Below are 25,711 nucleotides of genomic sequence, written 5' to 3'. Positions count from 1 at the left end.
TTAGATTATCAATAATGAATCAGTTTGTAAGTGATCATAAAAGAGGATAAATAAAATTTATGCATATCTTTTCATTTAATTTATAACCAATAGTAGTTAAAAGTCATTAAAAATAGGTGTGTTGCAATTCTGCTGACGATACCTAAACTTGAACTAACAAATACAATTGTATTAGGTCGATGCAAGTCTTATATACGATATTACCACATCTTGTGTTAAACTGTTCCGAATTTTTGTAAATGATCCATTTTGAGTGTTGAATTTTTTCTCAGTGAACTACAAAAATTCAAATGTACAAGATCACACAAAATGACAAAATTAAAATTTCGAAAGTAGAATTTTAAAAGATTTGAAACAAATGCAGACTTTTTTCATACTAAAATTAATGTTAAAATTTAGAGATGGTGGTCGTAGGAACCTGAATCTTGTTACAGGGACAATTAAGCCATATAGCAGAGAGTAATTGTACCATAGTATCGTAGCCTGGAGATAGATCAAATTCATAATATGTACGCTGGCAAACTTTCAATGTATACGATTAAAAGCGGGAAAGTATATAGACGGCATAGAACAGAAATTTTCAAATATAAAAATTATACTTGTATCTCTAATGTGATGACCAGGACATTCTCAATCTATGCATTATTCATTTTCAATTTGAATTGATGTGGCGGTTAGACTTCCACTTTTTTTGGTCGTAACTAACAGCAAAATAATCGTTACCTTCCTCTCTCTAACTCTCTTTTCTGTATATATATATATATATATATATATATATATATATATATATATATATATATATATATATATATATATATATATATATATATATAATAATAGAAACGTATAGATAAAGATATATATATTACTTTGGATAACTTTCTGTGTTTTATACTAAAAGAATTGGTGTTATTAACTCATTACTTTTATACACAGTGAATATTATAGTTATTATTCACTTTTTCTAAACTACAATAAACTACAATAATAATGTCAGTATAGTAATAAACTACAATATAAAAACATCTAATAACTCATTTCCAGAGATGGAAGTCGATATGTGGTGTCATAACAACAAAGGTTATTTCCCTTTCTGTTACTTAAGGGGGTCATTTTGCATTGTTTTACGCTTTGTATCATTCTAACTAAGTCAGGTGTTTGGTATGGGCTTTATCCAAGATGAGTTATACACAATGGAATAATTAAATTAAAACATAGGTCAGAAATGAAATATACGTTATTATCTTGTGTTTTAAAAGAACAAACTTAATATTACACTTTCTTTAGTAAGCTGAGTATTGCACAGGGAATAAATTTCATACACTTCGAACTTGTTATTGGAATTTTGAAAATAGTTCGGTCAATAAACCTAAAATAAGGATTTTGTTCATAAACTCACGTTATAGTACTCTAACGTAATTTTACAAATCATGAATCATTGAAGTAGAAAAACATATTCCTTGTTCATGTGTATTACGACAATATCTTGTGTAAGAAAAATGTGAGTATGGAAATTTCTAAGTATCAGTGTTTACTACCGAGAGATTACACAATATTTGGCTGTTCGCTAATAATCATTTTTCATTGATATTTATTTCCTTTGCGTTTCAGATCCCGTGGAGCAGAAGAAGCAAAACCTGGCGAATATATTGAGATGACCTACAATTTCTTTTTAAGCAAGATGGGAACAAGACTAAGAGTCCTACGGAGTATGTTGGACAGTATAGGTAAAGATAAATTACAAATATAGATCAATATGAGGTACATATTTGGCTACAGTTGACACTTGGATTGAGAATGATCAATTTGTTGGTTAAACATTTTATTTAAATTAAGATACAATGTATATTGGCCCCATATAGGCACTACTACGCATACCAATATCTTCTTATTGTTGTCTTTTAAAATCCCATGTTCTTGTTTCTAGTTGAGAAGTTATTAATACCCTAAAACGTGATATAGTTTCAATAATAAACGATTCTAAAGGTCATCAATAGGGATGGTACCGAGACCGAGACGGACTTTTATATACCGAGACGAGACCGAGACCGAGACGGACTTTTAAATACCGAGACGAGACCGAGACCGAGACAGACCTCTATAAATCGAGACGAGACCGAGACGAGACTTAGGTCAGTCTCGAAAGTCTCGGTCTCGTCTCGAATATTGATATTGATATATACTAAAAGTGCCTTCACTCAAAATTTGTTTCGTTGCTGTGTAAGGTAATATGAGAACGGTTGCCTGATGTACAGTGGCGTATTTAAGGGGTGATTATCAGGCTCAAACCCCTCCCGAAATAAATTTGTGATCATTTTTTGCATTGCACGTACAACGCAAATGTTTCTTACTCGTTCCTCAAGCCTCTCCCGAAACAAAATCCACTGCTGATGCAAATAGAATTCTCTCTCTCTCTCTCTCTCTCTCTATATATATATATATATATATATATATATATATATATATATATATAAATAATATGGTCGCGGTGCCCCCCAGGGCCTTCCTGCATGGGTTCCCGGGGCCCAACTTTAATTTTAAATGGAAACAAGGGGTGAGTGGTACCTCGTTCGATATATCTTTAAAAACTAAAAAGCGTTCTGGCAAAAGATGTTTCATATCGGGCACTGTATTCAAAGTGGCCGCCAAGACATGTTGCCTCTGCCAGATACAGTAAAACGTGCAGTACCACTAATATGAAAACGGTTGGACATAAATGAACCGATCAACAACTCAAATAGAAAATGTCATGTGGCACATCGATTGATATTGTCGCGGAGGTTCCCAGGGCTACCCTTCATGGGGGCCAAGGGCGAAACTACAAAATTGTAAATGGAAACATGGGGTGAGTGATAACTCGTCCGACATATCTTTAAAAACTAAAGAGTGCTGTTACAAAAGATTGTTCATATGAGTCACCGTTTTCAAAATGACCACCAAGACATGGTACCTGCATCAGATAAAACGTCCAGTATCACTAATATGAAAACACCAGAAAAATATTCGAATATTCGAATTCACAGAGGGTATTTATCATTCTATATCTCGGGAATGTTGCAACAGTCAAAAAGATGATTAGAGTGAAAGTACCATAATGGAAAGGAAGAAATTAACTCCTAGAAAATTATTGCTCCAACCTCACTCCGTAAGTGAGTGAAGCGGGAAGGATCGGTGGAATTGCAGATGGAAGCCTTAGTTTTTGCAAATTGTATCTACGAAACAAAGTTATTTGAAATATGTTTTTATAAGAGATAAATGTCTCTGTAATGGGATAAAGTATGTAAAATTCTTGTTAAATGGTATCATCCATTTTGATTGCAGGCAATGGTTTGATGCAAAAATGAATAAACTGAAATGCGAAACAAATTTGCCGAACAATGCAATTTTAGAACAATATTTACAAACGTTGGTTTTCTTCAACAGTCGTCTGCATGATATTGGTTCGCTTCTTTTCCTTCTGACTTCTTGCATGTGATAGAATATGAGTTTCACTGAGATGTCCACAGTTACATTCCGAATAACTTGGTAATTTCAGTTGTGATCCTTAGTAACGAAACGGTACATACTGATGCAGATATGTCCCAAAAATCTTGCACGCATTGCGTTAAATTATCAGGGGCGGGCAAAATGTTGTTAAACTTGAATTTCACCTTACTTTTATTCACCTTATTTTACTTTATTTTTATTCATTATAGTACCAGTCATTTGTACACACAAGTGTTTCAGACAAACCATATCTATTGCAAATAGAAGTGAGGTTCTCATTTGAGGTTTTACCATTCATTCCCGCTTCACCTACTTACGGACAGAGATCGGAAAGATAATTTTCTATCATTTGCTCTTTTGCATCATGTCAATTATACTTTAATAATCTTTTTTCCGTTGCATTGTACTCCAGCCGTGGAATGATAAATACCCTCTGTGCTTTCCTATACGAGTTTTATTCTGTTAATTTTTTCCAACTATTTTCATATTAGGGGTTTATTGGTACTGGACCTTTTATCTGATATAGGCACCATGTCTTGGCGGCCATTTTGCAAACGGTGATCCATATGAAAAATCTTTTGCCACAACACTCTTTAGTGTTTCAAGATTTATCCAAAGACGTATCACTTGACCCATATTTCGGTTTCAAATTTCTAAGTTTGGCTCCCTTGAAAGGCAGCCCTGGGAGCACTGCGAGAACATTACTAGACACGCCACGTGCCTTTCCTGTTTCACTTTTTGACTGTTCATTTATCTCCAACTGCTTTCATAAGTGGTACTGGACGTTTTATCAGATACAGGCACCATGTCTTGGCGGCCATCTTGAATACGTGACCGATATGAAAAATCTTTTGCCATAAAGCTTTTTTACTTTTTAAAGAGATCTATGGTACGAGGTATTACTCGCCCCATGTTTCCATTTAAAATTTTAAAGTTTGGTCCTGGTACCCCATGAAGGGCGGCCCCGGGAGGCACCGCGACAACACCGTTCGGTGTGCTCCATGGCATTTATCCTATTTGAGTTTTTGTTCGGTTCATTTATGTTCAATCGTTTTCGAGATATCTTCGTGGAAAGATTAAAATGGGCCATCCTATCTCTCTCTCTCTCTCTCTCTCTCTCTCTCTCTCTCTCTATATATATATATATATATATATATATATATATATATATATATATATATATACACTATATATATATACAGCCACGGATCCAGTATATGATCAAGGGAGGGGCTAAACCATGGTTTACTGCTTTATCCAGTGTAAAGAAAGTAGGATTGAAGCCCATTTTATCCAGTGTATACCTAAGCGTTAAGGGGGGCTATAGTCCCTATAGCCCTCCCCTAGGAGATATATATATATATATATATATATATATATATATATATATATATATATATATATATATATATATATATATATATATATATATATAAAATATATATATATAAATATATATATATATATTTATATATATATAAAATGCTGAAATTTTGTACCAAGTTGGAAAATTCTTCTAGATACTCCGCAATACCACTAGATAAACAAGCAATGTTGCTAAAGCAAAATAAAGTTGTATTTTCTCAAATTTCGCTACGTAAAGTATTACATATTTCTAATTCAGTTATTTAACAAAACCACAATAGCCCATACATTATTTAGTGTAACAAAGTACAACATAGTATCATTAACATCAACATTTTGGAGATCTCTAATAACTCAAATGGCATGGACGGTGCAATGCGCATCAACTTATCTTAGCGTCAAATACTATGATCATGGTATAGTATATTTCGAATGAAGGAAGGAACAAATTTATAAGAAATGGAAAATTTAAATGTTTCTAAAGACTTTACTTCGAAAACGTGCTGACATATCACGTCTCATCATGTAAATGCTTCCAAAAGACTTAAATGCTTATAACGCCATTTACAACAATTGTTATTTCAAATCGTTTCAGAGACACCAAACACATTGGTAGTGATTTTTATACTGCTTAAAACGACGTATTTGTATTAAATTGTTATAACGATTATTGATTTCCTTTGCTTCTATAACATTACAACAATAGTTTTTGGTGGTTTTAATTACAAGTCGCAGTTACATTATTTTAAGCAGTGTTGTCCACTTAAATAAATTGCTAAATATTATTCTAAATATGTGCAAATAACGTAGATAAACTGTAAAATATTTTAAAATTACTCTAATTTGTTTTGTTGTGCAAGAATGCTTTCAAGAGACGACGTTTTTGATAGTCTTTGGGCTACTTATAATGTTAATGTTTAAGTCTTCGTTCCAGCAATACATGTAAATGCAAATTGTAACTGAAATTAAATGTAACTGATACATTTTCAGTAACACTAGTTGTTCCCCCTAAGCTTTAGGCCTGATGTACACTTCAGATTAAGACCGTGCTTAATTAAAAGTTCTAATTACACCCTAATTACACTTCATTTGCTTTAGTTTGACCATCGACCACCTCAAACTCGATCCATACCATATAGCTATATGCAATTATTCAAGGACTTATAGTTAATAATACACAGTGTTCATTTTTGTTTTGTTTTGTTTCACGTCCCACAGTTATGCTAGGGAGGCTAAAGGAGACGTGGAGCTAATGATTATAGTGGAATCCGAACTACTTCGGTCGTTCAACATTACCCCTTCCGGAAATCGAACACGGGACCACGCGAACCGAAATCAAGCGTGCTATCCGCTAGACCAAATGAGGTCCTCACATTGTGTTAATTTAAATCATTTAGTTATGTTGCTAGATCCGAGGATTAAAAAGTAGCGTGTCTGTACTCCGAAAGTAGCGAATTCGAACTATTTGTAGCCCAAATATATAGAAATGAATACTGATGGTGCTAATGAAATAATTTAATATGAGCTGGAAAATGTGCTGGACGTATTGCAACAAGAAATTATGACCGACGGACGAAAACAATTCTAGACTGGATACCACGAGACAAAAACAGCCTAGGAAACCTCCGCATACAAGAAGGTGTGACGAAATCAAGAACCACTGAGGAGTAACCTGGAAAAGAATTTCCCAAGTTAGATAGTTGTGGAGAAGACTTTGAAAGACCTTCATCCAGTAGTGGATTGATAATGGTTGATTATGACGATGGTGATGATTTTATTATATCTGGACCTCGGAGGTAAACTAAATCAAGTCATAATTTCGTAATTTTACTGAAGCGAAAAACTGTTTCCTCAACTAAGACCTATAGTACTGTTTTTCAAACTTACTAAGTAGTTACAAAGTAGTAGGATGCTTTCAGACTTACATTATTACACCACTAGAAAGAACATAGTCTATTAAAAAAGCATTAAAACTCAATTTCGACCAAAAAGTGACAGCATAGTCTACCTCTAAAGTTCATATATATATATATATATATATATATATATATATATATATATATATATATATATATAACTTTTAGTAGGTAAGGTAGGGTAAAAATGGATCCAAAATTTAAAGAAAGTCGTAGAGCGAAAAAATATTTTTGACTATTCAATCCATCATGTTGCAGCAAAACCACGAAAATTAATACAAAATAAAACTAGAAAATTAATAATCACTTGTTTTGGCGAGTGAGAAAAAAAAGATACAGGTAACTCGAATTACCTATATAGTTATATAATATGTATGTCCATGTTTCGCAAGTAATTTTCAATCAATATAAAATTTCAACGTAATGAACACAATTAGTTTTCTCGAATAAAGATTGCATGCACCGCTGAGAGCTCAGGAATACGATTAATCTATGTTACGGCACTGGATATGTGCTTATGTATTGCATTACGACTTTATGAACTTGTATAGAAAACAGAATGCACTAAAAATGAGACGCAAACTATGCGAAACATCGGACTTTGAATCTAACTTGTTTTGTGATCCAACTCAACACCTCACATAGCAAAGATGAGTGTAATAGCTCCCACCACAAGGTTCAGGACGTTCGTGTTATAAAGTGTCAATTAAACACGGAGATGTGAAATGGTAATAAAGCATTTCATCAATTTGAAACAAAATACGTATACGTATTGTAGTAATAATTTATCCTATTTCTTAAGATATGAACGTTATATTCTGTTTTGAAAATGAGTCAAAGCAGAATGTATTGAATAATAAATGAGAAATTGTAAAGTTTCAACTTCGGTACGATTAAATACATTCGTGCTGGTATGTGTTGCGTTATCCGTTAGAAGGTATTGAACAATTCTGATTCAAAGGAAGGAAATAAACTACTGTATAGTACTGGAGTTAATTTAATAGAGTTTAATTGTATAGGCAGTACTGAGGCTATATGAGACAAAGTCCATTGCTGAAAGTGAAATATAGGTTACTATTAGGGTTTTAGGGTGATATACCCACTGATCATTGATCCTGGAATACACGTATGAAAACATTAGCACGAGCAAATTAGCTATGAAGAGGTACTACCATGAGCAAAATAAATGACGCGTCTCTTTATTTTGAAGTTTTTTGAAAATATCTCCGTTTTCTTTATATGTTCGAAATTTCGGAAGGTTTCCCCAGCAGGACAGGTTAATAACAAACCCGTTTTTAATATTTGTGTTAGATATTAGCTTAAAATAAAGAAATTAGAAGCAAAAAACATTAAATCGACAGAAATCTCGAGAATTACCAACTCTGCTAAAGTGGGAAATTTTCAAGAACACGAGGGAATTCTGCATTTCAACACGAAGCAGCGACATCTATGTCATTGAGAGAAATGTGGATTAAATCTACAAACTAAACTTTTAACGAACATTTCTAGTATGTCTTATTATATGCATTATCTGCAAACTCCAAATATATGAATATATGCTAAGTATTAACGTAAAGATAGAGCAAATAGTGGAAATTATCTATGGAAAAGGACGAATTGGTAGGACGATCGTAATGAAATATCATCTTTACCGGAACAGGCTCAGTTCACGTAAAAAAACAAAGAGCTCAGTTAGTTAAAACAACAAGTCTGTATGCTGAAGGTAGCGGGTTCGATCCCGTGGAAGTGCCGTTATCATTTTTATCACTACACTACGGTTATTTTTTTTATTTTTTTATTTGGGAAAGAATCAAATTGTAACGTATGTGTAAAACTCATGACGATACCAAAAAAAGAAAAAATGCTATTTTCGCACTTGCATTAGCGTCCCTAATTTTGTTTGCAAACAGTTTCGTAATTATTTCCCCTGTGCTCACTGCTCACCATATGCTCGCTGGCGCATAACGAATGTTTCCCAGTAAATGTTAATTCTAATTTGGAGAATTTTATAAAGTTTCACAATATTTCTCACTAGATAGTCTTCTATCTACGTGTTTGGATATTTTGATAACAGATTTCCCTATTAAATGTTTAATTTTCCCTAGATGTTTAATTACGGAAAAGTTCTACAATGTATTTGTATTGAATTGAAATTGTTTTGAATTTACTACATAAGGTAAGTAGACCGAAGGAGGAGAACTCAAGTAATTGATATTCTACGTAAAAGCAACCTATTGTAGAATGATGATGCGTCTTACCTTCAGCACATAATCTTTACGTTAGAGAGTCAGACAGAGAAAAATCCTGGTTTTTCCTCCTCTATGACCACCCATCTTAAACCTCTACATATCATTGTTCGTCTCACAAAATTTCGGTGCTCCAAAAACATTCAAATAATAATAATAATAATAATAATAATAATAATAATAATAATAATAATAATAATAATAATAATAATAATAATAATAATCCTGAATATGCCATCCTTACATAATGTAGGATATCTTAGTTTCCTAGTTTAAATCTTAAATATCTTAGTTTAAAATGCTTTCTTTAGTACTTATTTGAGCAACCATGTAGGAGGGGTACGACTTTTTATTTTGCCCCTCTCATTTCAGTAGCCTTCCAACAGAAAGTAATTTTTGATAAGCAGGACAGACAAAATGAATAAGAAATATATTTACAGCATCCTCTCCCCTTTCATGATTGGAATATCACGTAATATTTTTTATTCTACGAAAGATGGCCCTGTGCGGTTAGGGGTAGGTAACTAAAAAAATACCTAATATATAGCGCCCCTTGATTGTAATATTACCGCTTCTTTATTTGTACGAGGGAGCCCCTACACAATCAAGGGTGACAAAAAGAATAGGAAGAGTGTCTATTGATTCCAGTGGTGGATCCAGCACGAACTCTTGGGGGAGGGGAGGGGAAGTGAAACATTCTTTTGATGATGTGAAGCTGTCACAAATTACCACTTATCTAAACTAAACAATAGTGGGGGGAACCGGAACCCAGTCAGTTTAAATTGATGTAAAAGTTTAATTTTTGGCTTCATATTAAAGTTTTGGTTTCAAATGAGAATTTCAGTCCAAGTGGTCAATGATCAAATCTCGTGGGGCTCTTTAGTTTAGGCTAATACGGCCCCCTTATGAGAAAAGGCAAAATTATTAACATGTTTATAACTTTCGAATTTTTCGTCTATTTTAAAGAAATATTTTGCTTCGTATTAAAGTGTTGGTTCCAAATGACAAATTCAGTCCGAGTGGACAATGATCAAATTTCCGGCGGGGTCTTCAGTATAGGGGGCTACGGCTCGCTTATGGGAAAAGGCAAAAATATGAAAATGCTTATAACTTCCGAATTTTCCGTCTATTTTAAAGAAATTATTGGCTTCATATTAAAGTCTTGGCTTCAAATGACAATTTCAGTCCATGTGGACAATGATCAAATCTCGGAGGGCTCTTCGGTGTAGGGGTTTCGGCTTCTTTATGGGACAAGATTCACGTAATTGATATTGCAAAATTTTTTTGTATATATAAGTGGAAACTTGCACCATTTGGTAAATTTTACCTCTTATGTTTTGCAGATTCATATTCCAAGCAATAGTTACTTCGCAGAGCTAAAAGAAGGCACTTACTAGTTTCATTAAAATGAAATGTCTTTTATGAGAGGAGCAGACGAACGAACAGGCACCCAAACGTTGGTTGAGTCGTACGGTTGAAACTCGTTAAGTTCGCTTCAATTATTATTATTATTATTAATAATAATAATAATAATAATAATAATAATATTAATAAAGCATTGCAGGGACCTTTGGTGCAGGGGGTCCGTTGCTCGATTCCACTTCGTGCCAAGTGAAATTTGAGGTGGACAAATACCGTGTGCATGGGTATGTGTTTTCTTGAGATTTTCCATTTTCCTCCCACTTTCTTCATTTCACCATTTCATTCATCATCATTCTCCCTTAGCGTAGGTGCATAATCGTCCAACGTTAAACTAGATATTGCAATTTCAATAATAATAATAATAATAATTAATTCAACTGAAAGGACTGTAATTTATGTGGACAGCAATTATCATAAATATGCAACCATTATAAAAACAATGCTTTGAGTAGAAAGATAATCCTTCCCAAGTGTTAACGAATGCGCACGAGATAAGACATGTCTCGAGAAAGAGACAAGACGCGCTTTGTGACATCCAAGATAATACGAGGCAAATGTTTTGGACACGAGATAGCTTGTAAAATGTCTCGTCTTGTCTGGAATGTCTCGAAAACAAAAGTCTAAGTTTTAAAATTATTTTTCAAGATCTATTCTCTCAGAAGTAGTTCTCTGCCTTAAAATTAATAACGACATTTGTGATTTAAAAAAAGATAAACAATGCCTAAAGTTAATAGTTAACTTTTCGAAAAGAAGCTTCATTAAGGGTGAACCTGAAAGATGTCCACAAACTTCGGGAGGTGATTCGTGACATCAAAGGAGACAAATGGTCCTCTTGCAGTTTTCGAATTCAGCTTCGTTGTCGAGATACAGGGTTGCCAACTGGTCGTGTTTGAGAAACTCACTGGGAATAAATTCAAGTCCAAGAATAAACTACTACTCATATATTTTTCAGGTCAATTGACTTATACCATGTTGTAAGGTCAAATATTTATTTATGAAGTGTGTACAAAATAAGCCAGGGTCTTTTCTGAGAAAATCGTCGAGAAAAAGTCACCTCCAAGAATAAACTACCCCTCGTAAATTTTTTTAAGAGAAATATCTGATACTGCAATATAGGGTTGTTAATTAAATATTGATTAATGAAAAATAAACAAAATTGTTAAAACCATTTTTGAGAAAATAGCGTTTTTCGATTTTCGGCTGTTGGTAACCACACTTATTTTAGGTGGTTGGAAAAAATGGAAAAGCTCCTGTAAGAATACTAAGTAAACCCTAAGTTTAAAATTTGGTGTAGATAAGTTGAACGGTATGGCCTCTAGGCGAGTGCATATAAAAGTGTGCCGAACGGACGGACCGGAAGGACGGGTGTCGAAAAGTCACATTTTCGGTATGTAGACGCCATGAAACATGTAAATCCGTTGAAATCTGAATTTGATATTATTTTCACAATCACTATATTTTCTTCTCTCTTTTGTCGCTCGAAAAAGAAAAGCCTGAGTTTACCACAAAAAGCTAGGGAGTTTCTCAAAAAATATTCAATTACAGGGCCACCGCACTAAACTTTTTCAATTCAATTTCTTAACTGTGTTAGGCCGCAGTTGTTACTGAAGTGTGTATTTGGATAATACGAATAAAATTATCGTATTATTCAAATACATCGAATGTCAGATTATCGAATAAAAAACTTCGATTGAAGAAAATCCATACTACAAAACTAACTCACACTTTGAGCACATTTTCATTAGACATATAATAGACCAATTAATGCAATCATTGTTTATGAAATATGAAAAAATCAAATGAGTCACTTTGGGAAAGTCGTTCAAAAAGAACACGTCAGGAGTAACCTACCTCTTGTGAATTGTTTCGAACAATGAGTTAAGATATACTTTTGGTTATTAATGAAATATTTATTTGCGAAATTTGAACAAAATCGCCTGTCGTTCGAGAAAATTGTCGGGGAAAAAACCTTGACCCCAAAAATAAACTATCCGTTGTAATTGTTTTTCATAGAAATGACTTATACTAAAATATAGGGTTATTAATGAAATACTTATTTATGAATTATCAATAAAATTGTCCGAGTAATTTTTGAGAAAATCGTGAGGGAAAAATAACTCCCCGAATAAACTATCTCTTGAGGATTCTTTCAGGGTAAGCGAGTTATTCCATATTACTAGGTTTTTAATGAAATATTTATTTCTGAGTACGAACAAAATTGCTTGACTCATTTTTGAGAAAACGGTGGAGGAAAAACACCCACAAGAGTAAACTACCCCTTGCATATTTTTTCAGGACAAACGAGTTTTCCCATATTGTTCGGTTATTAACGAAATATTTATTTTTGAAATATGAATAAACTCTTTTGAGTCGTTTTTGAGAAAATCGCCCAGACAACACTCCACCAAGAATAAACTACCCCTCGCATTTTTTTTAGGACAAACGAGTTATGCCATATTGACAAGTTATTAATGAAATCTTTATTTATGAAATATGAACGAAAACATTTGAGTCCATTTTGAGAAAATCACTGAAAAAAAACTCACCCCTTAGTATAAACTACCCCTTGTAGATTTTTCTCAGATAAATGTCTTATACCACAAAATAGGGTTGCTAATTAAATATTGATTTGTAAAAAAAGAAAGAAAACAAGATCGTTAGAGCCAGTTATGAGAAAATATCTTTTTTTTTATTTTCATCGTACAGGAAACTACCCTTGTTTTGGGAGTAGGAGGGAAATAAAAAAAACTATAGGAAATACTATGAAAATCTTAAACTAAAATTTGGTGCAGATAAGTTGAACGGTATGGCTTCTAGGCGAGTGCACAGAAAAGTGTAGCGAACGGACGGACGAACTGATGGACATGTATCGAAAAATAACTTTTTCGGTGTTAGGGGCTATAATACGTGTAAATTCGTTGAAATCTCAAATTTGATTTTTTTTTCGAACACCATACTTTCTTCTCTCATTTGTCACTTCAAAGTAAAAGGAACTCAGAACTACAGATAAAAGACACCTACTTTTACACATAGACATTTATTGATTTAAAACTGTTTTAGTTTGTGTCATTTCACTTTCAATTGAAAGATTTTACAATGATTAACGGCATACCAATGACGAGACGGAAGTTTTCAGGAAGTAAATGCATTCAGAAGTCTAGACTGCATTACAGCCTGTTTTTATTTCTGCAATTGTTAACAGCTGTAATTTCGTCCAAACGCTACATGAAATAATTTTTGGTTGACGTCATTGTATTACTATTTTAGTATTGTTCTCTTCAGACTTGGTTGAAGTTTTGTCTTAACGGTTATACATTTTTTCTTTCTTATTTCATCGTTACACATAAGAACAAAATGTTATGGTGAGTGGATAGATTCGAACCTACGAACATTGAGTTTATATTCTTCCAACACTTTACCAATGGACCAAGCTTTGTCTTCACGTTAACGCCCGGTTACAGGGTTTACTACAATTTAAATAAAATGGGTGGCTGTTAGAATTCCCTGCTCACATATTTCGATAAATAATTTTCATTGCTTCGTAGATACGTAGAGCAATGTTTGGATACACATTTTAGGAGAGTGAATTTTGGTGTATATAATAATTTCATGCCAGGTAAAAGTTAGATAAGTTTTGATAAAATGTTTCATATGTAGTTCTCAATAATAAGCTTGCTGTTCGGAGTGAAGTTCCAAGGTTCAGCATTGCCTAGCAGTTTTTGCTATTAATATCCCTTCTAACAATATTGGCAGTGGACAAAAGTTAGCCCGTGTTGAAGCTTTTTGCTCCTAATTTAGTTATTTTACTTATTTAAGGAATATATTGAAAATTGTCAGCAGGCACGTATGCAGTAATTTATTTCGGGAGAAGTCCGACTTTAATATTAGGATAAATTATAATAAAATTTAAAAGATAATCCTTAAATTTAGGCTAAATTTACAGAGAAGTTGGGATTTCAGAGGGGAGTCCGGACCACCTGGACCCACCCCTAAATGCGTCCTTGTTTGTCAGTAACGTTTCCTCATTTTGAAACCCTCAAAAACTTCGGATATATAAAGGAAAACGAGTTATTTTCGATAAAATATCACTTCAGAAGACGCGACAGTTTTATTGCACATGGTGGTATCCCAAGTTCACAAGGGCAAGAATTCATTAATTTTGATTCTCTGTCATTGTGCTCTATCGAAAGGTTAGGTTTTTAACATATTACTCCTACGAACAAGCATGACTGGCAGATAGGAATACTGAACACAACTCCAGAGAAATGCATGCTGAACTTACGTTTATAGCTACGCTTTGGTGATTTGCCCTCAAGGTCAATCGAGTAGTAATTCAGTTCCGTCTCTGTTCTTAAGCCATGTTCGTATTACTTCGAACAGTTTTGATAATGAAAAGCATGCCTCTTAATATAACATACTTCTTTCGCGTAAGAAATCGAAACTCAGTTGGTCAGAGCAACTAGTCTGTAAGAATTAGGTTGTTAGTTAGTTAGGAGCCCAGTACGAGTAAGGGTTTTTATTACTATTGTTTTTATCTTTTTTATGTGAGGAAAAATCAAATTGTGACATCGCGATATCAAATGTATTTGATTAGGTAGCTTTGTCTTAGCTAAACTTTAAACATCAGTAACCGTCGAAATTATTTCACCAACTGATCACTTACTGAACATTTCAAACACGTCAAACCAGTGGCATAACATGAAGGTTAACCTCTCCTCCGCAGTCCTTAATTATGCGTCCTTACTTTCAAGGGCGGACTAAGGGCCGGGCGACTGCCCGGGGCGCCAAAGAAAGAGGGGCACCAAAACGAGCCTCAAAAAGTAAATTTTATAATGTGCTTTCTACTGACGTTTTTGGTTTATATTCTTGTAAAGTAGTGGCAATTATATGATCTTTTTCCATTTCACTATGGAAGAAGAGAGTTTCATAGTACTAAGGGGGCTGTATCGAAAAATTGAGAGATGGCATGTAGAATAAAGAGTGTTAAATAATAATAATAATAATAATAATAATAATAATAATAATAATAATAATAATAAATATGAATGTCTTTGGAGAGCCGAAATTATGTGAGACGAACAATGATATGTAGAGGTTTAAGATGGGTGGTCATAGAGGAGGAAAAACCAGGATTTTTTTCTCTCTGACTCTCTAACGTTAAGATTATGTGCTGAAGGTAAGAAGCATCATCATTCTACAATAGGTTGCTTTTACGTAGAATATCTATTACTTGAGCTCCCCTCCTTCGGGCAACTTTGCTTATGTAGTAAATTCAAAACAATTTCAATTTAAGACAAATATTTATAGAGAAAATTAAACATTTAATAGGGAAATCTGTTATCAAAATATCCAAACACGTAGATAGAAGACTATGTAGTGAGAAACATTGTGAAACTATAAAATTCTCCAAATTAGAATTAACATTTACTGGAAAACATTCGTTATGCATCAGTGAGCACAGGGGAAATAATTACGAATCTGTTTGCAAACAAAAAAAGAGACACTAATGCAAATGCGATGATATTTTCTTTCTTTCTTTCTTTCTTTCTTTCTTTTTTTTTTTTTTTTTTGGAATCGTCATGAGTTTTACACATATGTTACAATTTGATTCTTTCCCAAATAAAAAATAATTAAAATAACCTTAGTGATAAAAATGACAACAGTATTTCCACGGGATTCGAACCGTCTACCTTCGGTATACAAACTCGTTGCTTTACAAACTGAGCTATTTGCTCTCTTACGTAAGCTGAACCTGTTCTACAGTAAAGACAATTTTTCATTACGATTGGGCTAACAATTCGTCTTTTTCCATAGGTAATTTCCACTATTTGCACTATCTATACGTTAATACTTAGCATAGATTCATATATTTGGAGTTCGCTGATAATGCATATAATAAGACATACTAGAAATATTTCGTTAAAATTTTCGTTTGTAGATCTAATCCACGCTTCTCTCAATGACATAGATGTCGCTGCTTCGTGTTGAACTGCAGAATTCCCTCGCGTTCTTGAAAATTTCCCACTTTAGCAGAGTTGGTAATTCTCGAGATTTCTGTCGATTTAATGTTTTTTGCTTCTAATTTCTTTATTTTAAGCTAATATCTAACACAAATATTAGAAACGGGTTTGTTATTAACCTGTCCTGCTGGGGAAACCTTCCGAAATTTCGAACATATAAAGAAAACGGAGATATTTTCAAAAAACTTCAAAATAAAGAGACGCGTCATTTATTTTGCTCATGGTAGTACACTGTACCATAATTCTAATTAAAAAATGAAAGGAAAAAATAAGCGGAAACGACAGACTGTACGAGAATAATACTTTCACTATTTTAATTTCACACTATTTATTTCGAGACTTTCGAGACTTTCGAGACGAGACCGAGACTTGGTACTCGAGACCGAGACCGAGATCGAGACAAGCATCTGTTGACCGAGACGAGACCGAGACCGAGACGGTGATTTTTTAGTCGAGACGAGACCGAGACCGAGACCGTTATTTATCAGCCGAGACGAGACCGAGACTGTACAAAGTCTCGTCTCGTCTCGTCTCGATACCATCCCTAGTCATCAACATATTTTCCTTGATCTTCACAACTAGTATAAAGTGAAGCCTTGTAAATGGTTATTGCCCACTTTCGTGGTCTGTAAAAGGTTTGTCCCTTTAGTAGAAAATGAAGGCGAAATGATGAAAAAATCTACACTTTTGAAAATGTTATGAATAAGCACATACATAATAAAAAATGTCAATATAGTAATGTAGTTTATATGTACTTGCTATATTTTAGTATTCTTACTCGGTAAACGGGCACCTCATCCCTACCTTAAAAAATAAATTTTATAAGACAGTTTTCTTCCTTGTGACCATGATTTTAATTCAATTCAAAGTTGCTCTTACATACGTATCCAGGACTATATAACAGAGGTTATGTATTCCCGTATTCCAACTATCAAATTTGGCTTACTAATGTTTAATGATGACTTATTTTATTTAAGATATTTTTTCACGAGATATTCCTGAGATAGGAAAACTACTCCGACATGATTGTTTTTTTAAATATGTATTTACTCAAAACTGTACGAAATAATAACACAGAAATTCGCCAGCGAGCGATCATATTCTCTTACTAGCAAAAGTTTAGTCAGAAACAGTTCCCATTGCTCTATCCCTTTTACTTAATCTCCATCTGGCGATTTGGATACACATTACCACAGACTACTGGTGTTGTTCGAAACTAAGTATTGCATGTTGGTATTTCCAGTGACGTTTGTTTTGAATTTTTCTTCCCTCCTACGTACTGGTGGTTTTGACTTATTTTTATTTCCCCCAAAAATGTAGTTCTTGCAAGTGGAAAACAACTTGGTTAATTTAAAACACAACAATCAAGCTTATATTATTGTGTGCTAATTATCTTCAATATCCAATCTAAACTGGGGTTTTGTAGCACTTGTTAGTTGTTTTTTGGTGGTCAATGTTTGGTGACGGTGTTTTTCATGTTTCATATACTTTAAACAAATTAGTGCACTTTCTGTTTTCATAAGATAACATCGACCTATACATAACATAAGACATAGACATAACATAATATTTTTATCACCCATCTTAAATAGTGTAATAGTAAGCATTAACAATATTTATTATTAAAGTATTTCCTTTGTATTGATTATGACATAACTTCTTCACTGTCCCATGTTTAAGATTCTCAAATCTCGTATTAAATATTTATGTGACTACAGGTATTTGAGTTAAATTACGCTATAAATATTATGGAAAATGAAGATCAAATTAAAATAGTTTCTTTTTCGGTACAGAATACTTTCTAAGTAAACTATATGCAATTTATCTTCTAGTTTCCGTAGGTGGAGTTGCAGGATTTTTTATAGGAGCAAGTATAATGAGCATAGCAGAAATTGTGTATTGCATGACTCTCAGACCTTTTTTTACTACCTGTAAATATTGGAAGAGTTTATTCTGGAAGAAACGTAAGTTATTACCTAAGCTAAGTAAAAATGAATGAAAATGTTAATCTTGATACACATTTACTCTTATATATTACCGGGTTGTCGTCGCCTAAGGCGGAAGAGGAGACAACTTTAAAATTTCAAACGTATAACTCATACTTTTATTGCAGATTAGATTTTGCTACAAAAAATACGTAAGTTTTACCTGAAACAATTTTCATTATCTTTATAGATGGCATTGTAATTCAGAAAGAAGTAACATCGTGCAACATCTGAGGTTGATAACAAGCAAAAAGTCATTTCTAGAAAATTACCCTGACTTCCAAGCAACGATGCGAACGCGTTTGCATCAAATTTCTTCCAAACCAAATCAGTTGATGTTTAAGAATTTGTTGTCGCCAATCATTACATATTTGTAGTTTTCTTATTAACTTAGTGATGACCAGAGATGCGGTTTTAAAAATCGTTAAACATGTTTTAAATTGCACGATCATTTATTAACGTCTGTTAAATGAAGTAGTTTTAATAGATATCAAAGCAATTTAAAACAACACAAATCTATAATGTTTTATTGTTTCACGTATATTCCTGTCCTCCCACAAGCCATTTCAAGCTACGATTTTACCTTAGAGTGATCCATAGGAGAACGCTGAGCATTAGAATGTTGGTTTACTAACTCTATAAGTTCAATCTGGTGGTTATCTACAACTTTTGTCTACTTTTAAGATTCACTCTAGTTATTGAAGGTTAAGTCAAAGCAACATCTAGAAAGACAGTAAACTGTTATATAGTGGCGTATTTAGGACACAATTCCGGTAAAAGGTCCAAAATTTGAAATTTTTCAACAATTGCAAAAGGTGTATTTTATAGTAGACTAGCATCAATTACCCGCTTCGCTGGGTTAAATTAAGAAAACATAGTAATATGTTTTGTTAGTCACTTTTTACTATTACTAAAGCGCTCCCTGATAGCAGTTATTTTTGATGACTTCTATATATCCCCTTTCCTCCCCATGTTGCGGGTCACGGCATCGGAAGTGTCATTTTTCATCTCAGCGTCCCCGAAAAGTGTTATTAGACACTTATATTGGTCATTTTGATTATATATATACACCCTCCATTCCAAAAGAAACCGAACTTTTGAAAACAAATAGTACCACTAGTGCCATCTGTTGTAATATTTTACCGGTAGATGGCGTAGTCCCTCATTGACAACTGGTATAAATGTCATGACATTTGGATGCACGGCAACAAAGTTATTGCGTTTCAACTGTCAGTGTGTTGTGTACATCGGTCGGAAAATGAGTTTCAAACAACGAGCTGCAATTGAGTTTTGTGTTAAACTGGGTAAAACTTTTAGTGAAACGCACCAAATGCTACAAAATGCATATGGTGATGAGTGTCTATCCCGTACGCAAGTTTACGAGTGGTTCAGGCGATTCAAATCGGGTAGAGAGACGCTGGATGATGACGAAAGATCAGGCCGTCTCAGAACCGGATTATCGGAAGAAAACATCGAAAAAGTGTGTGAATTCATCAAACATAACAAAAAAACGTCGGTGAAAGTTATTGAAATGGAATTAGGCATTCCTCAAACAACCGCATACCGCATTTTGACCGAAGTTTTGGGCCTTAAGAAGGTTAATTCGCGGTTTGTACCACACAAACTCACCGAAGACCAAAAAGTTGATCGAATTGCGCATTGCAAAGACATCGTTAAAAGTGCTCGGCAGGATCGAAACTTCTTGAAATCGATTGTAACTGGTGACGAGACGTGGTGTTTTGAATATAAGCCCGAAACAAAGCGGCAAAGTGCTGAATGGAGAGCGCCGGATGAAGGAACACCCAAAAAAAGTCGCTTGGTGAAGTCAAAAGTTAAGGTGATGCTGATTTGTTTTACTTGTCAAAAGGAATTATCCACAAAGAATTTGTTCAGCCCGGCCAGACAGTCACTGGAGAGTTTTACTTGGGCGTCATGAAGCGTTTGCTGGCAAGAATTCGTCGTATTCGGCGAGAATATCGCGAAATCGGCAGTTGGACTCTTTTGGACGATAATGCACCATCACATCGTTCGCGACTTGTAACTGAATTTTTGGTCAAAAATCACATTATTCGGTTGCATCATCCGCCCTATTCACCAGATCTCGCTCCGTGCGATTTCTATCTGTTCCCGAAACTGCATTTGGCGATGAAAGGAAAGTGGCACGCATCGATTGATGCCATTGAGAAGGCGACGACCGCCGTCCTAAAGACCATTCCAATAAAGGACATGGAGAAGTCGTTTGACAACTTGTTGGAGCGTGCAAATATGTGTATCGATGCAGAAGGGATTACATTGATTAATAAAAATGATTTGTTCCAAAATGTACATTGCTTTTTTGTTTTATTAAAACGTTCGGTTTCTTTTGGAATGGAGGGTATATATATATATATATCACCTCCAACAATTTTTGCGGGGCTGAATTTGGATTTAAATGGCATCATAAGTGTCACTGTTCATCTCAGCAACCTCAAAAACTATAGATTCGACACTAATATCGGTCATTTTTGATCATTTGTAAATGTCTTTCCCCTCCTTTAAGTTACATCGTCAAAGTGATATGATAAACGTTATCTCATGTTCGAACTTCATCTAGGTTGAAAATTAATCAAGATCGGTTGGGTGGTTCAAGAATTAATAAGTTATATATACATATATATATATATATATATATATATATATATATATATATATATATATATATATATATGTGTGTGTGTGTGTGTGTGTGTGTGTGTGTGTCCCCTCTCCTCTTCCTCCCTTAAGGTCAACCGTCAAAGTGATATGATGAAAACCACCCCAGGTCCGAACTTCATCCATATTGAAAATTTGATTGAGATTGGTCATGTGGTTAAAGCATGGTGAAGTCACAAACACGGTCACTTTTATTTTTATACTTTTTACATATATCTCCCCCTTCCCCCTCCCATATGGTCAACCGTTAAAGTGAAATAACGAAAACATCCCAGGCCCGAAACCTTTCTATGTTGAAAGTTTGATCAAGATAGATCTGGTGGCTCAAGAGTTATTAAGTTTCATTTATTTTCATAGATTTCTCCCCTCCCCTCCCCCTCTTCTAAGTTCCAACGTTAAAGTGATATGATAAAAACCACCTCATATCTGAACCTCACCTACGTTGAAAATTTGGTTAAGATCGGTCGGGTGGTTTAAACGTGATGAAGTCACAAAGACAGTCACTCTTATTTTTACTTTTTTGACATATATATCCCCCTCCCCTTCACCTTCGTTGCACTGTAAAAGTGAAATGAAGAGAATATCCCAGGCCCAAACCTTATCTATGTTCAAAGTTTGATCGAAATCGATCGGGTGGTTCAAGAGCTATTAAATTGTTTTCATTTTCACATATTTCCCCTCCTCCTCGTCCCCTAAGATCTACTGTCAAAATGAAATGATAAAAAACTTCCCAGGTTTGAACTTCATATATGTTGAAAATTTGATTGAGATCGATCGGGTGGTTCAAAAGTAATTAATTAACTAACATAGTCACTTTTATTTTTATATTTTTTGATTTTTGTATATCTTCCCCTCCACCCCCTACACTACGTTGCTCCGTCAAAGTGAAATGATAAAAATCATCCCAGACACGAACCTCATCTACATTGAAAATTTGCTTAAGATCGGTCGGATGGTTCAAGAGTTATTAAGTTTTATTTATTTTTTCTGTCCCTCTCCTTCCCCTCCCCGAAGTTGTACCGTCAAAGTAAATAGCTAAAAACACTCCCAGGCTAAAACCGCATCTATGTTGAAATTTTGATAGAGATCGGTCGGTCGGTTGGTTCAAAAGATTAGGAGTCACAAACATAGTCACTTTCAATAGATGACACACTGGGGTATAAATCGATGTTTATTTCAGAGGCTTTAGACATATCAGATTAGTTCAGAACCAAGCAGTTTGTGAGTTGGAGTGCTTTTTATTGAGTTGTATCTTTGATATTACTTTAAATGAGTACTATTGTGGCTTTATCAATTGATATATTGTAATGAAGTCATGTTTATATGGTAAAAACGGGTAAGATCTTTGTTATAAATGATATCAAGTTAATTTTGACTTTACCTTAATTTTATTTATAATACAGTAAAAAAGACTAAAAATTTAAAACTGTTTTTTAAACATTTGGGCTCTAATTAAGAAATCGTAAAAGCTTTCTAAGCATGTGTTAGGGTCCCTCGGAAAATTTTCAATTATGATTGTAATACTACGATATTGTGGGGGCAATTCATAAGAAGAAGTAATCCACATACAGTTGCTACTTATAAATGATCAATAGAATACTTCTTATTTCCTCCATATTTCTTTATGACAGGTTGCAACTTCAAAGCGACATCACTACTAAATATTTAACCTGTATAGTCATGTTCATATATAAAAGTTTTTAGATCATAACAATCACGATACCAATTTTCTTTTCATTGAATAAACTTATTAATCCTTATACTGTAGGGACATTTGTAAATATAACGAAGTCCGTGGGACTTTCAATGAAGCAATTATATGATGGGTGGCGATTGATATGTAATGAGCTATAGAATCGTGTAGTACCAGGTGTTTTATCCCAAGGTGTGGCTGAGCCGGTGTATGACGTCATACTTCTAAGATGGCCACTAACGCCGACATAGATGTAGTTTTAGCGCTATACAGACTAAAGTTCACAACCGATTTTCATGGGAGGTGACTCATTTTATTTCTTTTGGCTACTGCATGTGCCTTTTGCATATATATTTCTCAAATTAGTAGTTTTACTTCTTCAAAAATAAGGAAAACTATCAAAACTGAGGTAAAATTAAATCATTTTTTTTGGAATTTGAATAGGATATCGACTAAACTATCGAATGGGTTTTAATAAGTGTCTCATTTTTCTCCACGGGCATTATTTATACATATTACATAGATATTTGTCAAATAGGTAATTTTATTTATTTACAAATTTAATACAAAATCGGGAAATTTGATGTAAAATTGAGTTTCTTAAATATATGCAGTCAAATATCGACAATTAAAATGATGTAATATATAAAATGTTAGCAAATTATTATGCCAATAAATACATTAAGTTAAAAAGAAAGTTTCGAATTGTAGAATAAGTTACTTTCTTATTGTAGTGGACCACTTCCTTATTACCGTTAAAAATTACGCATCATACTTAAACTAAAAAAAATTATTAAGTAAAGTTGTGAAAGCAAAACAAATACTAAAATACTTCCAATACACAATCAAATCCCTTTTATTATTTCACGATTGTTTGGAAGGGAAATTAATGATAGAAATTCGACTTATGAGTCATCATCTGAGTCCGGTAGTTGGATTTGATCGTCATTTTCACTGTTGTGACAATGCTCTTCCTCTGCTCCACATTTGCATAGTTCTGTACATCTAGGTGATTGAGCATGACATTTGCAATTGACACAATTGACAGCACATCCTCCTTTGACACAACCACAACGTACTAATTTTAAAATAGCTTTTGGAGCGCAAAGTACATGACCGATGATAGGAAAATACTCGTTTCCTTTCTTTTCTCATCAAAACGTAAATGGTCAGGTAGATCTGGTTACGAAAAATTAGCCCGTTGCCACTCCATGATTTGGAAGTGAGTTCTTAAGATGTGTTGGTGTAAAACTGGCCTTGTTGGCAGCAAATTTTCACTTTGAATATATGTTTTTTGGAAGACAGCCACCACAGGATCTTAGCAATGTCTGAAAATTGCTTATCTTGTAAATATGTGCGACAAATGAACGTTTCTATCAATTTTTCATCTTCGTGTCTAAAACTTTCTGGGCAGCCTAATGTATCAAATGCTCCTAGAACATTTACGCCAGAAGATTTAAAAACTTTCCAGAAAAATTGTTTCCTCTGTTCTTGAAGCAACCTACTGTGTCACACCCAAACAGAGAATGAAGTAATAATAATGAACAATCTCTCTTGGGTTTTAGGCAAGATTAAATACGATAAAGTTCTGTTGACTTCCTATTACGTCCAGTTCCAGCCACAAATACTTTGTCTCAATGGAACAACTATAACCACCATAATAACAGAAGAAACACGTTTGTATCTGTTGAATAGATGTGGAGGATAGAAGCTCGGACAGATACATGTAAACAGTGTAAAATAATTTTTCATTGGCTTCCTCGTGACTACCTGCTACTTTGTAACATAATTTCTAACCGAAGATTTTGCCTCGTTCCACCAAATAACAACTAATTTTTGCTTTATTTTCTGTGTCCAATAATACTGTATATCAACTGTCAACTCACCCGTAGTAATGTGATGAGACAATAAAGTTCTCAAGAGTACCTTCTCTATATCTGTGAACTCTGTGATTTTATATTGAACAGGCATTGTTTGACTCACTCTTTTCCTTCTTATTGAGTTTTTCAGTGAATGTTCGGCGTACGTGTATGTACTGTAGAGTGACACCTCGAAACAAGTAGTAACGTAGTGAACAGCAAACGATCTGCCTTTAACTGCAATACAGTATCCGACAATTTCGTTAATACAATTTTATAAGCTTTACTACATAATTGAAGATTTTCTTTTTTTTATTTGTGCCCACAGACTACATTTATCTGATTCAATCCTTTTTGTTTAAAAATGTAGTATATTTGAAGTCATTTTTCAGATATTCTTATTGTGTCGTTCTGGATAAACTCTGGAAAAACTAGCTTGGTTGATACATTAATTAGTTCTTTCCCTTTAAAAGTTACGTGATTTGTCATTCTCAAAATAGAGTTATAAATCTTTTAAGCATCTTTCTGTTAACGATACGCTTTGCATGCGATAAGATGGTGTTTTGATTTGTTTTCATTCCTCATACCCAGCATTTCTTTAGCATCTCTGGATATCCTAGAACGTTCAGGAGAAGCTACGAGAAAACGTGTTAGAAACGGTTTTGTGATGTTTACTATACCTTCAAGTATGAACTTGAAAGTAGTCACGAGGAAGCCGATACAAAAATTGTTTTATAGTGTTTACATGTACCGGTTCGAACTTCTAACCTCCACATCTATTCAACAGATACAAACGTGTTTCTTCTGTTATTACAGTTGTTCCATTGGGACAAGGTGTTTGTGGTCAGAATTGGACATAATAGGAAGTCAACAGAACTTTATCGTATTTACTCTTGTCTAAACCCCAAGAGAGATTATGCATTATTAAGACTTCATTTTGTGTTTGGGTGTGACACAGTAGGTTGCTTCAAGAACAGAGGAAACAATCTTTCTGGGAAGTTTTTAATCTTTTGGAGAAAATGTTCTAG

The 25,711-nt window shown here is 33.9% G+C and overlaps 1 protein-coding gene across 2 annotated transcripts in view; it reads left to right on the top strand.

Annotated features, from left to right (window-relative positions):
- Positions 1-25,711, top strand: part of LOC145690578 (uncharacterized) — a 622,228-nt gene that overhangs the window by 553,045 nt on the left and 43,472 nt on the right. For both annotated transcript variants that reach the window (XM_081765603.1, XM_081765604.1), the window contains exons 14-15: positions 1,612-1,727; positions 18,288-18,419. In XM_081765603.1, the coding sequence (XP_081621729.1) occupies positions 1,612-1,727; positions 18,288-18,419 (248 nt within the window). The remainder of the gene's footprint in view (positions 1-1,611; positions 1,728-18,287; positions 18,420-25,711) is intronic.

This window comes from Thermobia domestica, chromosome 7 (genome assembly GCF_964235325.1).
Source record: "Thermobia domestica chromosome 7, izTheDome1.hap1.1, whole genome shotgun sequence".
Taxonomy (NCBI): Eukaryota; Metazoa; Arthropoda; class Insecta; order Zygentoma; family Lepismatidae; genus Thermobia; species Thermobia domestica.
This window is presented reverse-complemented; position numbering and strand designations above follow the sequence as displayed.